The sequence below is a fragment of the Phyllostomus discolor genome, chromosome 4, assembly GCF_004126475.2.
Source record: "Phyllostomus discolor isolate MPI-MPIP mPhyDis1 chromosome 4, mPhyDis1.pri.v3, whole genome shotgun sequence".
NCBI lineage: Eukaryota > Metazoa > Chordata > Mammalia > Chiroptera > Phyllostomidae > Phyllostomus > Phyllostomus discolor.
Window position 1 is genome coordinate 115578690 of NC_040906.2, and position 16657 is coordinate 115595346.

General features: G+C 38.6%; 1 protein-coding gene across 5 annotated transcripts in view; it reads left to right on the top strand.

The window, feature by feature from the left end:
• The window catches only part of UBR2 (ubiquitin protein ligase E3 component n-recognin 2), a 112887-nt gene that overhangs the window by 68753 nt on the left and 27477 nt on the right, over window positions 1–16657 (top strand). For 4 of the 5 annotated variants that reach the window (XM_028508693.2, XM_028508692.2, XM_036025031.1 and 1 more), the window contains 15 exons: window positions 1325–1386; window positions 2047–2157; window positions 2795–2860; window positions 4204–4326; window positions 4471–4534; window positions 5485–5609; window positions 6982–7034; window positions 7968–8070; window positions 9086–9134; window positions 9550–9704; window positions 10664–10766; window positions 13502–13611; window positions 13719–13799; window positions 14352–14530; window positions 15025–15224. In XM_028508693.2, coding sequence (XP_028364494.1) covers window positions 1325–1386; window positions 2047–2157; window positions 2795–2860; window positions 4204–4326; window positions 4471–4534; window positions 5485–5609; window positions 6982–7034; window positions 7968–8070; window positions 9086–9134; window positions 9550–9704; window positions 10664–10766; window positions 13502–13611; window positions 13719–13799; window positions 14352–14530; window positions 15025–15224 — 1584 coding nt within the window. Of the gene's footprint in view, window positions 1–1324; window positions 1387–2046; window positions 2158–2794; window positions 2861–4203; window positions 4327–4470; window positions 4535–5484; window positions 5610–6981; window positions 7035–7967; window positions 8071–9085; window positions 9135–9549; window positions 9705–10663; window positions 10767–13501; window positions 13612–13718; window positions 13800–14351; window positions 14531–15024; window positions 15225–16657 lie in introns of those variants that run through there. The other variant, XR_004902976.1, reaches the window with a different exon arrangement.

Below are 16657 nucleotides of genomic sequence, written 5' to 3' on the forward strand. Positions count from 1 at the left end.
GCGTCCATGGGATTGCTAGTAATGATCCCTCTTTTATTTTTGAAGGCTTTTTTTTTTATTGTTGTGATCATTATCACTTCATCCTGCTGATAGCATTATATCAATTGTATTGCAATCATGGTGATAGAAGATAACTTAGACATTTGGATATCAACAGTACAACAAATTGAGCAAAAAATAAGTACCTCAACTGAAGCTGTGAGTGTAGGAAGAAATCTCCTAATCCCTGTGACTTGTTTGTGGCCAGTTTTGTTTTTGTGAGCACACTGCACTAAAAATAAACTTGGTCCTCATCATAGGCAAGTGACAGTGTGGTGGTGTGGAAAAGTGCTCACCGGGAACGCAGGAAAGGGAGTCCCGTCTGCAGCTCAGCTACTAATTCTTTCTGCTGTAGAAATCTGGTTGTACAATGTGGTAGCCGATACGTATCCACAAATAAAATAGTCAGTGCTCTGAAAACGGACCAGCTTCTGCCCACCCCGTCAGCCTCCCTCAGCACTGCTCAGTGAATGCTTTCGAGCATCCTGTCCCACTGTGTTCGATGAACCTTGGCCTGAATACTACACTCTAACTGGAGAGCGAAGTAAACAGGCATAAAACAGTTCAAGAACAACTGGGATCGTGTGCTGATGGAGCATCAGTGGCAAAGACTGAGTATGCATTATTAAAATGGGATGTGTAATTCAAGTCTTCTGAGAAGAAGAAAGCCTCAAATCCAGCTTGACCAGGTGGCCAGCATTTATTGATAAGACTATACAGAGCATTCTCTGTTTAAACAACATAAACAGGACAATTAATTAACAAAATTATCTGAAGTTTGAGCCATGAAAGAGCTCTTTGAATTTAGGAACTAAAGAGGCTTTGATCCTGTTCGGGAACTTCTGGAGAACTTAATTCTGATTGATCAATACAGTGAATCCCAGGGCCAGCTTCTCTATTCAGTTGCCAGAGGATCTCACTACATATTTCAAATGAGAAGAAACTCCACTGACCTGTGAAGTATGACTTTTAAAGTTAGCGTAACATATAAATTGCTTTGATAGTTATAGAGCTGCTCTTGCTATATTTGTATGCCTAACATTTACTTTATAAAACGTCATCAGTTTATGTTGGTACATGTTATTAACAGTCTAGTTCTAAGCCTTTGATAGAGGTTCATGAGAATAAAGCTTTATGGATGCAATTCATTTTATATCGTAATCTGTAGCATGGTAGGTTCTCAAAGAGAAAGGAAGTTGGATATAAATTTGAGTGAATTTTTAGGATTTTTTCCCCTAAAGATTTTCACTTACAAAAATGCATTTTTGTTTGTTCTTTCATGCAGGTTTGCATGTATTATTAAGCAAAAGTGAAGTGGCATATAAATTTCCAGAGCTCCTACCTCTAGTAAGTAGTACTAACTTTTAAGAGTAAATACTGTTTATTATCTTTCATGTATTTGAAATCACTTTGAAACAAAGTTAATAAGCTTTGAGACCAGTCAGGGTTCTCCAGAGAAGCAGAACCAATGAAGAGAGAAAGAGAGAAAGCACGCCCATGTTTATGTGTGGAGAGAGGAGGAGACAGTTTGATTTGTTGTAAGAAATTGGCTCATGCAGTTACGTGGCCTCGCACGTCTGAATTCTGCCTGCAGGGCAGCCTGACAGACCCTGCCGGAGCCCCGAGGAGGAGTCGATGTTGCAGTCTGAAGTCCAAAGGCAGTCTGGAAGCGGAGCTTGTTCATGTTTGTGGGGAACCTCAGTCTTTTCTCTTAAGGCCTCCAGTTAATTGGATGAGGCCCACCGCTATTATGGAGAATAATCTGCTTTAGTCAAAGACTCCTGATTTAAATATTAATTACATCTTCAAGGTAGCTTCACAGTAACATCTAGACTGGTCTTAATCAAAAACTGGGTACCATGGCCCAGCCAAGCTGACATAAAATTAACCATCACACAAACATACTTTGAAATAATTTTAACTTGTGTTTTATTTAAAGCTTCCATCTCTATTAAACACTCTTCTTTATCGAGTTGAGCTTTTGTGTTTTTGTTTTTCTATACACAGAGTGAACTTAGCCCACCCATGTTGATAGAACACCCTCTTAGATGTCTTGTTTTATGTGCCCAAGTACATGCAGGAATGTGGAGAAGGAACGGATTCTCTCTAGTAAACCAGGTCAGTGTCTTTAATTCTATGGACAGTTTTTGATTCATTCCTTGGCTTCTGGGAAGGATGTAATTTTCAATGTACTGAGTTTGTTGAATACCGATATTAAAATTATTTGAGAAGATAAAAATATGTTAAACCAAAAAAGTTTTTTAAAAGATATATCCATACTTTGTCAAGAAACAATATCAAAGGTAGAAATGCACTTAATTTTCTTGCAGTCATTTTTAGAACAAAGTTGGATATTTAAAAAGTAAAAATTCAGATATTATCTACTTCAGTTGGGTTACAAGATAAAAGTTCTGTTAGTATAGCTCTGAAATTGAGGTTCTAATTTTTAAACCTCACCAAAGCTTGGTATAGGTTTTTACCCATTTTTGTTAGCAATAAACTTTAATGGAAGTGACATTTTTGAGAGACCAAGAAAGCTGGGGACAAAATGTGAACCATAGAGTGACCACTGCAATCTGGAAATTTCTGATTCATTAACCTTTATTAAAATGGCATTAATTACTAGGGAAACCTCACTCACTGTGTGTGCGCGAGCCCTCTTGCCCAAAACCCACGCGCTCTTTTGGGATGCGGGGAGAGGAAGGAGCTGCACAAATAAAAACCTGTTTACCAAATATAATCAATTTTTTTTTAGATTTATTACTACCATAATGTGAAATGCAGACGTGAAATGTTTGACAAGGATATAATAATGCTTCAGGTAATGAATTAAAAGCGTTAAACTTAAAGGTATGGGGAGTGGTTTTCTTCTTGTTAATTCCATAAAACCCAGTTGCTTATGATCACTCCCAAATCTGCAACCCCAGCCTAGCCCCATCTGCTAAGTTCAGTGGTATGGCTAATAGGCTATAGAACATTTCCATCTAGATTTTGTGGACCTATTTCAGCTTTAACATTAACATATTCAAAATATAAGTCCTCTTACTTCCTCCATACCTTCTTCCTATCTTGGGTTTCTTACCTTGGTGAATTGTTCAGCAAGCAATCTCTGTAGTTAAAGAAAGAAACTTGAAAGCCATCCTTTCTTCGTTGTCATCGGACTAAAGATCCAAACCCCTTAAACTGATTTCCAAGACCTGTGATACTTAACTATGTTAAAATTCCCTGAAATTTCCATGATAACCTCTTAAGTCTTAAACTCTGCATATTTATTTACTTTACCTCGTAGATTGCCCACCCCACCCCTTTCTTTTTCCATTTACCTACTAACTTTCCTTCCTGCCTGTTGTGTTTACTTCAGTGTCACTTCCTCAGGAACCCCTCCCTGACACACAGACCATGGCTCAGTACCCCTTTGGGGAGGACCCATCGCGTGGCGCTTATCCCCACCGTAGCCTTAGTAACTCCTGATGGCGCTGTCCTGCTCACTCTTCATCCCTTCCACGAAACAGGGCAACTGTATCTTGTTCCCTTTTTGTTCGTTGTGTATAGCACAGTGCTTTCCACATAGTAGTTTTCTCATGTCACTGCTGAATGGATTTAGAAATTATTTTAAAGGCTAGAAAATATAAATTTCAAAAAATTTTCATTCAAAATAAAGTCCAAGTTGATTTAGAATTTATACAAGTGGAATTAAAGGAGAATTAAAACTAATAGTTAGAAGCTGTTGCTTCAGCTAGTATAGTGTTTATCACCACAAATCAATCTGAGTTTCTGGTGGGCTTGATTGCCATGCCGCATTTCTCTGAGTCTGTGTACCAGGGAGTACTAAGAGAGCCCTGACGTACAACTCAGCATTTATTTCAGAGGGGTACAATTAATTCAGGGCATTAAGATAAAAAACATATAGTCCATGTTATTCTCAGGGGTACTGGATTTAGGGGCTAGGTTTGTTTGTGCTTTGTTTCCTTTACCAGCTTAGATTCCTGTCCCCACGTACAGCTGCCACAAGTAGGGATTGGGGCTGAATGGGTTTCTGCCCGTTATTGGGATTGGTGAACAAGTAAGATGCTTTCTGTTGTGCAAACCAAGATATTTCTTACTAATTTCTTAGTAATTCTTTTGACCTTCCTCTCTTTCTTCATCTTAAAAAAAAAAAAAAAGACAGGTGTCTCCATGATGGATCCCAATCATTTCCTGATGATAATGCTCAGCCGCTTTGAGCTTTATCAGATTTTCAGTGCTCCAGACTGTGGGAAGAGACTTAGTTCTGAGATTACCCATAAGGTAAGAGCATGTTTCTTGAGACTACAAGACACCATCAAAAAGCAGCTTTTTTTCTTCTTGTTTTTCTGGTTATGGTAATCATGTGAAATAATAAGAGTACCTGTGTACTTATCTTTGAACTTTATCCGCCACCACTTGTTACAGGATGTAGTTCAGCAGAACAATACTCTGATAGAAGAGATGCTGTACCTCATTATCATGCTGGTTGGTGAGTTTGGATTGTTTGAGACATTTATGAATTATATTGGCTTTTGTGGTAGCAAATAGTAAAGAATTTCTGAACTATGTTTCTTTTGGGCAATTACTCAGTTTTAGGGGAAGGAGATTTTTCTCCTCTCTGGTTACTGTAATGTAACAGCACCATGTTGCTTTGGGAAAAGCAGACAGTACAACTGCTAGAGCAGAATAAACTGGAAGATTTGGGGGCGGGAGGGGAAGAGAAAGGGGTTAACAGAATTTAACCTAGCAAGAATAGGATGTTTAGGAGCAATTTACTATTACTTCATATCTTAGCTATATTTCCCTCCATGGTTTTGTGGTGCAAAAGTATCGTATTGACTTCAAACATAATAATTCCAAGTTAACAGAGACCTGTGGTTAATAGATGCAGCTGTCTTCCTGCCTATATTTTCAGTCCTGTTGCCCCCATCTTTCTTGTTCGTTTGTCCTTTACCTTCTCCCACCTCCGCTGCTTTTTCAGGCTGTTTACAATCCATAGAGCAGAGACTCCTGGCAACTAAGAGGTGACACCAATGAAGGAAGTCTCAGAAGGTGATGCCTCATTAGCCACTAGAGAGGATGGCTCTCCGTCCCTGCTACCATGTGGCAGGTGGCATGAAAGCAGTTCCCTAGATTACTGGTACAACAACTGCTGTACCAAGTCTTTACTGTGTCTACCCCTTCCCCCCTTTTGATCCTGTCTTTAAAAATTGCAACCAAATTTCTCTGTCCACTATCTAAAATCTGCACTCACTGGTTGTTCCTGAGACTCAGAAGTATGGTTGGAGCTACTCTCCCCTAGCTTGTTGCCAGAGCAGTCATTGCTATTCCATTGTACAGAAAGGAAAATATATTGTCTTGTGTGAATTATAAATATATATCACATAAGTACTGTGTTTATGTTAAATATGTGTGAGTATACTTCTTCATTGTTGACAGGAGAGAGATTTACTCCTGGAGTTGGACAAGTAAATGCTACAGATGAAATCAAGAGAGAGATTATCCATCAGTTGAGCATCAAACCTATGGCTCATAGTGAATTGGTAAAGTCTTTACCTGAAGATGTAAGTACCTACATTTTTAAAAAGAAAATGATAGCATTTTTTTCTGTCTGTCAGTCTTAGTATGTATAGATTTACTTCTATGTTCCTATTTCACAATTTAAAAACTACAGTTCATGGGCGTGTTTAACTCTCATCACTCTTTTTTTTTTAAGATTATATTTATTTTTAGAGAGAGGGGAAGGGAGGGAGAAAGAGAGGGAGAGAAACATCAGTGTGTGTTACCTCTTGTGCGCCCCTCACTGGGAACCTGGCCCATAACCCAGTCATGTGCCCTGACTGGGAATTGAACTGGCAACCCTTTGGTTTACAGACTGGTGCTCAATCCACTGAGCCACACCAGCCAGGGTTAGCTGTACTTTGTTTAAGACTATTTTGTTTATTACTTTGTTTTTTCATCCTTACCTGAGGACATTTTTTCATTGCTTTTTTTAGAGAAAGAGGAAGGGAGAGAGAGAAACATCAATGTGAGAGAGAAGCGATTGCTTTCCTCCTGTACTCACTGGGACCAGGGATCAAACCCACAACCCTTCGGTTATGGGACAACGCTCCAACCAACTGAGCCAAACTGGCCAGTGCAAAAATTTAGTTACACTTTTTAACACAGGAAATGAATCCTGAGTTGTTAGATGAATAAGCAATTACAATTTCACTTAGACTTCAGAATAAGGAAGAATAAAATTTAAAGCAGCATTTTAAAGTGATATGCCTTACATAAAGTCATAGCAAATATACAGGGTCCAGTACAAATAACTCCCCTTTTTAATTACAAAATCTTTTACTAATCCATCATAAGCATGTAATTTTGTAACATAACAATATCACACTCAAGCACACCGTGTGGCATTTTAGGTTAAATGTTCAAATTAGAACTATAAATTATTACACCCATATTATTACCCCACCAGCCACACTCAAGCAGGCGATACTTCTGTCGGACCCTGCATTCACCGATTTTGACGAGAAAACCTTATATTCACAGAATTCCTATTAACATCTTACTAGAAATGGGATACGATTTAGGAAATGCTGTTTTACTGAAAATAGATAAGAAGTCAGTTTAACTTTCACAAAATACTACAGTATCTTACCTAAATTTTGTTAAATGTTACGTGGACTTTGTTTTCATTTAATTCCTTTTGAAAGCTGTCACCTTGATTCCATATGGTAATGACTTCCTTTTAATTACATTAATCTGAAATAAGTTTCCCTAATGGTATATGAATCATTATGCTTACTGTAGAATCCTTCTCTGTAAATATTGGGGTAGTAGCGTGTCTGCTTCATAGCATCGTTGTGTGAGGCTTAGTGGGGTAAAAGCCCAGTGCCCAGGGCGCAGGCGCTAACATGAGCGCACTTGTTCCTGTGCCTCCAGGAGAACAAGGAGACTGGCATGGAGAGTGTCATTGAAGCAGTTGCCCATTTCAAGTGAGTTTACTTTCTGTTTTTTCACATTCAATTTATTTCATACATTCATTTTTCATAGAGTAGAACTGAGAATGAAATTTGATGGAACTGAGAATGAAATCGTTACTTTCAGAGTTACATTTTCAAATATATAATTCTGACCTATATTTCTTACTGACTTCCATTTTTATAATATAACCCCGTGCTCAGCAACTTGAGGTAGTTTTATGAGGTTTTTCATTGTATTCAGAATAGGTGTGCACAGCTGATAATGTCAGATGATTAACCTTAATTAACCTTAGCAGGTGATCTGAGCAAATGCATTAAGCTTCCTCAAAATTGCTTTTTTGTTCCCATTTGACTGTGCCACCTCAGCTGTGGATGTCTGTCTCAAGTGTCCAGGGTGTCATCTAATCAGTACACTAGTGTATCCCGTTAGGTTGTTGAGGCAGTGTCTTGATCCTGCTTTTTCCTTGCCATCCCAGTGGCAGTGTCTTTATTTTTGCTCATTATAAAAACAATACATGCTTTTAGAGAATATATGTAAATATATTCTTTAAGCCCTAAAATCGTACCTACTTTTTTCTACTCGGTAGAACATATTATATACACCTTTACATGTCAAATTATAGAAGTTAACATCATTTTTAATGGTGCTCTCTTATTTGGAGATGTCATAGTGTTTGTAACCTGTTCCCGGGAAGATTCGGAATTGGTGCCACTGCACCATCACATTCACTTGTCCAGTAGGATAAATGCAAAGTGGGTGTGCTAGAGAAAGTGGGTGCATAGGAGTGTAAAGTTTTGGATGTAAATTGCCAATTTCACCCATAGGAAATAATACCAGCTTACACTCACCAGCAGTATATGGGAGTTCTGTTTTCTTACTCTCTTATCTAAGACTGTCTCATGAATTAGTGTAAGACTAATATTTTAAGGACTTTTATCCCATAGGAAACCGGGATTAACAGGAAAAGGCATGTATGAACTGAAACCAGAGTGTGCCAAAGAGTTCAATTTGTATTTCTATCACTTCTCACGAGCCGAGCAGTCCAAGGTAAGTGGAAAAATTACAAGTGTATTGGGCATTGGTTGGGTTGGGGCTTTTGTTGTTGTTTAGTCTAAACAGCATTTACTGTTTTAAACTAAAAAACACTGTACTATAAACAACATTTACAGATTGAAAATGGATACATTTTTATTATAGGAAAGTTGGAAAATATAAAAAGATACAAAGAAATTACAGGATACCTATAAAAATACCATCTAACATTTTGGGTTGTCCACCAAGTGTTTTGTACATATATAAGTAAGATCTATACGATTATATACATACCCCCACTCCTGTGTAATTGTATTTCATTGGCTTTTGGAGACAAATTTGTCAGCCTGTATTATAATATTAGCTTATTCTACATCATTTTAGAATTGCTACAACTTAACATTGTGCTTTTCCATAGGGATTTAGGAATTTTCCTAATCATTCTTAGCTAGTCAGACGTCACCTTTTTTAGCAGCCTGCTCTTAAAATACTTTTTTTAATAAATGGCTTTAAACCAAACCTACAGCCCTGGCTGGTGTGACTCAGTGGACTGAGCACTGGCCTGCCCTCACCTTTGATTCCCAGTTAGGGCACATGCGTGGGTTGCCCTGGCATGCCCATGGGGGACATGCAAGAGGCAATCACAAATTGATGTTTCTCTCCCTCTCTTTCTCTGTCCCTTTCCCTCTGTCTAAAAATAAATAAATACAATCTTTAAAAAAAGAAGTACTTAAAAAAAAAACAAACCTACACATGAAGCATTAGTTCAGTTTTGATGCACATCAAGGAGCTCAGACCTGAAAAGGTTTTGGTTGTACAGGTTCCCCACATTGTAAAGCAAGACAGCACGGGGGGGAGGGGTGCGGGGGCGTTAACTTGGGTGTATCAGTTTGGTGGGGTAATTACACAGCTGAGGATAAAAACATTCTAAAATCAGAAGATAACCTGACGAAGATTATGTTAGTCATTTTGGATATTAGGCTGTTTTGTATTACTAATTCCCTATTCAAATTACTTTCTTTTCTATTAGGCAGAGGAAGCTCAACGGAAATTGAAAAGACAAAATAGAGAAGATACAGGTATTTTTAATCTTTCCAAAAATCTCATGCCTGTCTTCTACTTGTTAAATGTTGTTTTCTTTTGATACTGATGTTTATCCTGCTGACATGGAAGATTTAAATACAAGCTTTCTGAGTGAACATTCACAGGACTAATAAATATGCTAGAATAGAAATAATCTGCACTGAGTCATCTCTGGGTTAATAGTTTTTATCTCAGATTTAAGACATTTCTAGGGAAAAGAAAGGCTTTCCTTTGTACTACTGCTGTTAATGAAGCTGTTTTTATGCATTTGACTGACCTTAAGAAAGTAAAATATAGCTTGAAATTGTATGTTGATGAATATTCTTTGAGTGAAGACAATCAAAAGCTTCTAATAAAGAGAAGTTTTTAGACATGTTCTACAAAAGAAACCAATAACGACTTTATTTTCAGCACTCCCACCTCCAATTTTGCCTCCATTTTGCCCTCTCTTTGCAAGCCTGGTTAACATTTTGCAGTCCGACGTCATGCTGTGCGTCATGAGGACAGTGCTGCAGTGGGCTGTGGAGCACACCGGCTGCGCCTGGTCTGAGTCCATGCTGCAGAGGGTAGGTCTGCGGGCGGGTGTTATTTCTGTTCGTAGAGCGAAAGCCAGGATGCTTTCGTCAGTGTCTGTACCCAGATAACTTAGGACAGACGGAGTGTTGCCCAAATCTGAAATATAGTATATTGTTACTGCTTTTGTGCCTGACAATAAAGTACAAGCCTGGCATGTATTTTTGCACCCCGTGGTTGTGATTGTCTTGGTCCTGTTGGCCAGTCTGCCTCCTGTAGACTGGCCCTACAGTGGCGTTCGCTGTGTGACAGTCAGGCTAACCTAGTTTTTCCCTCTCCACCAGCCCCGGTAGCCTTGTGTGCAAGGAGGGGCACAGAGACCCCACACATGTGTGTCCTTCAGAAATTGGGTATCAGGATAAGGGCAGTAAAAATGCAAATAGATTTAGTTTAATTTATGGTTTCTTAGGAGTCTGATAAGGAATTTTTTGAGATACACTGAAGAACCATGAACATGTTTATAAATTGTGTGACATTAGAGATAAAAGTATGCCTTTTTCTGAGATGATTAATATTTTGACTGCATAGAAACAGAAATTAAACTAGGTAGTATTGTAGACTAGACAATTGTATGGTCAATGTTTGCAGCTCTAATTATTTGGCCATTGATTCTTAGAAGATTTTTTAAGATTGTAGTGTAGGGAAAAAATAAGACTGAAAATTATATATTATTTGAATTGCTGGGCACATCTAGTAATACTTTTAACTTACCCTAAGAATTTGAAATTGAATTTTCTACCCAGCTAAAATAGAAATTGTTTCCTTGCTTTATTACAAAATGAATAATAAAATTTGACTTTAATAAAAATTAATACTTAGAATTGTTTTTCATTGCACTTAGTCTTTATGAGTTTGATTTATCATTTTTCAATAAAGAACTTTGTTATTTCTGATAAAAACATGTATTTTATTTTTGTTTTACTAAAAGTTATAAAATATATTTATATTCAAGGTGTTACATTTAATTGGAATGGCATTACAAGAAGAAAAACAGCATTTGGAGAATGTCATGGAAGAGCATGTAGTAACATTTACCTTCACTCAGAAGATATCAAGTATGTACACTTTTTACTGAACTAACTCAAAACATCAGTGATTTTCAATGTAAAATATAGTCTCTCTTATTTGATCATGTAGGTTCTAAATAGGTTGTATTGAGTACAAATTTCTGAGGCTGTGTATATTCATCTGTGTAATAAAGGCACTATATCAGCCCTGGCTGGTGTGGCTCAGTGGTTTCAGTGCCAGCCTGCAAACCAAAGGGCCACTGATTTGATTCCCAGTCAGGTCACATGCCTGGATTGCAGGCCAGGTCCCCAGTTGGGGGAGCACAAGAGGCAACCACATATTGCTGTTTTTTACCCTTACTTTCTCCCTCCATTCTCCTCTCTCTAAAAAAATAAAATTGGCCCTGGCTGTTGTAGCTCAGTGAATTGAGTGCACACCTGTGAACCAAAGCATCGCCGGTTTGATTCCCAGTCAGGGCACATGCCTGGATTGCAGGCCATATCCCCAGTATGGGGTGTGCTAAAGGCAACCACACATTGATGTTTCACTCCCTCTCTTTCTCCCTCCCTTCCCCATCTCTCTAAAATAAATAAATAAAAATCTAAAGTAAAATAAAGTAGTAAAGTAAAATAACATTTAAAAATAATGGTACTATATGAGATCCTGATATATTTTTATAAAAAGTATTTTGGCCTGGCCTGGCGGTTCACTTGGTAGGAGTGTCATCCCATAACTGAAAGGTTATGGGTTTGATTCCCAGTCAGGACACATACCTAGGTCACGGGTTCAGTCCCTGATTCAGGCATGTACACTGAGCAACCAATTGATGCTTTTCTCTCATATCATTGTTTCTTTTTCTTCCTCCCTCTCTCTAAATTAAAATATACAATTTTTTATTCATAAACAGAAAAATCAGTGTAGCACATACATGTAAACTCTAAGATAATACTTTTTTAAAATACAAAGTATGGCTATCAGGATTTCATTTGAAATGTGGATGTTATATTATAAAACCATATTTAAAATAAGAAAATTTGTGTCCTGCTGGTGTGGCTCAGTGGATTGAGCACTGGCCTGCGAACCAAAAGATCGCCAGTTTAGTTCCCAGTCAGGGCACATGCCTGGGTTGCGGGCCAAGCCCCAGAGGGGGTGGGCAAAAGGCAACTGATCAATGTTCCTCTCCCTGTCTTCCTCCCTCCTTTCCGCTCTCTCTGTAAATAAATAAGTGTGTGTGTGTGTGTGTACACAAATATACACTGACAATAAAAAAACTACCTATGGAGGATTAGATTATCGTTTTATATAAAATGGCTTTTTTAAAAGGCCAGGGAAGGGTTTTTTTTTGTTTTTTACTAAAAATATCAAAGATAGGAAAGAGTTACGCAGTAAATATTCATTTATCTACCACCTAGATTTAGTAGTTCATATTTTGCCGTACTTGCTTTTACATTTTGCACACTTTTGAACCATTTGTTTCAGACATCATGATGTTTTGCCTCCAAAGAGAAACTTTTTCAGAACAAGTGGTTGGTCTGACAGTGACCTGCCAGGTGGCAGCTGTGAATCATTTTGCTTAGGGTTGTCTTTGTTTTAATATTACTCATGGCTGTTCTTTATCAGCGTTTTGTAGTCAATTACAATCAGTATTTCTTTTGATGCTCACTCTGCCAGTTTTGGTCCATGGGAGTCTGTTCAGTTGGCTTCTTTGCCCTTGTGACAAAACCTGTTACTGTTTGAGCACCATGTTGCTTCCTGGCACAAAGATGAGTGTCCCGGGCTCACCTTGTACTTTCCCTGCCCCAGACCGGCATCAGCCATGTGCTGAGGTGGTGAACCTGAAACCTCCTGGTTTATGGGATGACGCTCCAACCAACTGGGCCACAGTGGTCAGGGCTCTCCTCAAACATCTTAAATAGTGGAAACATACTAGTTAAAGTTAGATCCATAATCTATAGCCATTGAATTTTAGATTTGGGAAAACATTAAAAGATCACAGTGTGGTTCGATCTCTTCTCTTAGGAAAGAGAAACATTTTACTAGAACAATAACACTTAAATCAAGGAAATCAGTAATTGGACATTTCTTACTCTAAAACTAAATTAGCTAATGTTGAATTAAATGTACTCTTAAGAATATGGACTTAGCCCTGGCTGACGTAGCTCAGTGGATTGAGCACAGGCTGGGAACCAAAGTGTCCCAGGTTCAATTCCCAGCCAGGGTACATTCCTGGGTTGCAGGCCATAACCCCCAGCAATCACACATTGATGTTTCTCTCTCTCTGTCTCCTTCCCTTCCCTCTCTAAAAAATAAATAAATAAAATATTTTTAAAAAAAAGAATATGGACTTGACTTTTATGTCTTTGCCTCAACTAAAGAAGTAATTCCTAAGAATTTCCTAAATTTAGGTTTTATTAAACAAAAGGTCAAAGCAATTACGTATATTTGAACACAAATGCACCCCTCTAATTCTAATTCATTTTCTTAGACTTACAAAATCTCAGGTAGACTTTAGCTGGGTTTTTATTTAATTTTGCTAGACTGTTAAAATAATCATTTGGTAGAAAATGCCAGTTTTGAAAGATTAAAGCATTCTGATTGTCAACTTGTTTGTGAAGTACTAATATGTCATGTTCTCAAGAAGAACTGAAAATCTCTAGTAACTAGAGCTGTAATCAAATGATAGGCAAATGATGTTATAAGCAACTTCATCATCTTATATATAGTAATAAGCACTCTGAGGTGTTAGCTGTTACTACCGTACCTTTTATTTTTTCTGCCCTAGAACCTGGTGAAGCTCCGAACAACTCTCCTTCCATCCTGGCAATGCTGGAAACACTGCAGAATGCTCCCTACCTAGAAGTGCACAAAGATATGATTAGGTGGATATTAAAGGTAAAACTTCTTGAATCACTCTTGCTTTTTGTGAGAAATGTCAAGTATTTATCTTTAAATGTTCATAATGTTCCGTAGCTTTGCAATAACTGGTGCTTTTTCCATAGACTTTTAATGCTATTAAGAAAATGAGGGAGAGTTCATCCACCAGTCCTGTGGCAGAGACAGAAGAAACCATAACAGAAGAGGTATAGTATAAGAAATAAAGTGGGGCAACACCAAAAAATCGTAGCAGCTTGACTATGATTTAGCTGCAGCTGTGGCTGGTGTGGCTCAGTGGATTGAGTGTGGGCCTGTGAACCAAAAGGTCACCTGGTTCAATTCCCAGTCAAGTCACATGCCTCAGTTGCGGGCGGGGTCCCAGTTGGGACCCCAGCTGTGCTCCCCTGTGTGGGTGCACAGAAGGCAGCCACACATTGATGTTTCTCTCCCTCTTTCTTCTGCCATTCCCTTCTCTAAAAATAGATAAATAAAAATAAAATAAAATTAGCTGCAATAAGCTGATAGTTGAAGTTATTCACAAAATGTAAGTTCCAAGAAACCTTTATTAGTTGTAGCAACTTTGTTTTTGGCCTGCTTTTTTTTTTTTAACACATTAGGCTGATTAAGGGATCTTTTCTCTTTATTTTGCAAAGTGGGATTGCAGAATAGTTTTTCATTAGTATTTACAGAAAAGATATTTCTGCTTTTAAATGTGTATTTAGCATTTAATGGTCTAATTAAACGAAGCATAATTTCAGAGTTCAAGAGACAAAGACAAAGCAGAGAGGAAGAGAAAGGCGGAGATCGCCAGGCTGCGCAGGGAGAAGGTCATGGCCCAGATGTCAGAGATGCAGCGGCACTTCATCGATGAGAACAAGGAGCTCTTCCAGCAGACGCTGGGGCTGGAGGCCTCCAACTCTGCTGTTCTTGATAATAGGTAAAAAAATTAAATCAAAACATTTTTACTCTCTGACCATTGATTCTCAAGTGGGGAAGAATTTGTTTTTGTTTTTGTTTTCTTATAATAAGTATACTTTTAATCCTAAAGGAATTTAGAAGATTGATACGTAAATTTTGTGACCTCCAGTTAGAGGAATGAATCTTGGAAATCAGAGTTTTTTTAGCATATGTTTATGAGTAGTTCTGACTGTAGATAATTAATGTGTGTGCTTAAAGTGTCACATAGAAGGCCCTTGACATTCATGAAAGAACGAGCGCACTAGGCCCTGGTAACTGAGTATGTGGCTTCTGTGTTGTGTATGGGATTGCTGGGAGGGCTAAAGAAGATGGTTTGACATATGAAAGACTTCTGGCAATTTGAGTCATTGAAACCACATGTATTTAATATGTGCGTACCTAGCAACAGCTCTTTTCTGATTAAATAGAAACTTCTTCGGCTCATTAACTCTTCTCAATAACCTTCTATTGCAGCCCTATGGTTTCAGATGTGACACTTACAGCATTGGGTCCGGCACAGACTCAAGTCCCTAAACAAAGACAGTTTGTTACCTGTATACTCTGTCAAGAGGAGCAGGAGGTGAAGGTGGAAAGCAAGGCAATGGTCCTAGCAGCCTTTGTTCAAAGGTCAACTGTACTATCAAAAAACAGAAGTAAAGGCATTCAGGATCCAGGTAAGTCATAGCTTGGTCCTCTCCTCCTTTTAATAATGACTGCCACTTAGTGTGCAGTGGTGATATATAGAAATTTTATTACTCTAATAATACCTCCATAGGCTTGGTGGTATCTTGGACAGGTAACTTGGGCAGAAATTCCCCATTTGACAGGTGGTAAATAGCAGAGATTCAAAGGAAAGCTTTTCTGTGTGATACATAACATGCTTTGGTACTTAACAGTCTCTCCTGTTCTTCAGCACACTTCTAAATTAGTTAATACACTGAAATAATCTATCCATGTCTCATGGATAGATCCAGGGTGTCCTCTCAGGACAACAGTTGCGAGAGTTAACCGATGTGAGAAGCAGTCCTTGAGCCACATTCTTACTTGAAGTAGTGATAATACTTCAGATAGGGTTCCCCAGAAAGCAAATTCTTGCAATAGAAATTACCCATGGGACATTTCTTAGGGAGCGCCTTGGCATCAACATGTGTGGAATGGAGGAAAAGGAAATAGGTTTGGGAAATGGAAAAGTTAAGCAGTCCCCCAAAGCCCTCAGCTGTTCTCATGGGAGCTCTGTAGTTGGATGGCCCTTCAGAGGTGTCCTGAGTTGGGGCAAGGGGGCTGGGTCTTTGTACCTGGAGATCGATCAGTGACAAGTTGTAGGGGACCTCTGGAAAGAGGTGTGACCTTGAGCAAGACAGTCACAGTCATCCCTTAAAGGGGAATGACAGTTGAGTGCCTTCCAGCTGCTGAGGGCACAAGCCATTCATGCCTGCAGGTGTGTCTAGGCTGCACAGCATGGTGCCCACCACAGACACTTGTGCGTCTCCACTCCCAGAGCTGTCTACCTGTGCATGCGCCCCAGCGATACCAGTAAGCTTCTTGAGGGTAGGAACTGTCTTTGGAGTTTCCAAAGCACTTACTTGAGCAAGTGCCTTTCACATTGTAGAACTGGAAGGAGGTGTGAAAAGCCACTGGTAAGATTGCCTTTTCTCTATAAGGGAAGTGTGCATGGTATGGATCTCAGGCAGCTATTTAGGAAAGGTCAGTCTGTTTTCACCTTTAAAAATGGTTATTTGAACTAAGCAATTTATAATTTCATTCCAAGTCAAAGGGTCGCCAAGTGTATTTACTTTGTTATTTTATGAACAAAAACTGTGGCAGGCTATAAGCAGATTTTCTTTATGCTGTGACATTTTCACTGTTATATAAAGCAAATTAAAACTTGAGTTATTCTTTCTAGAATGTTTTGGAATTTCTAAGATTATACTAGTTTATACAGACAACTCAAATATTCCAAAAGAAACTAGGCACATACCTTATGGTTGTCTGCATATCTCATCTCCCTTGAATATAAAAAGTTGCCACCAGAATAAAAGCTGATCTGCCTTTTTCCCCACCTCTGGTTGGAGGTGCTGTCCTGGATATTTTGCTGCTGCTTTGCCTC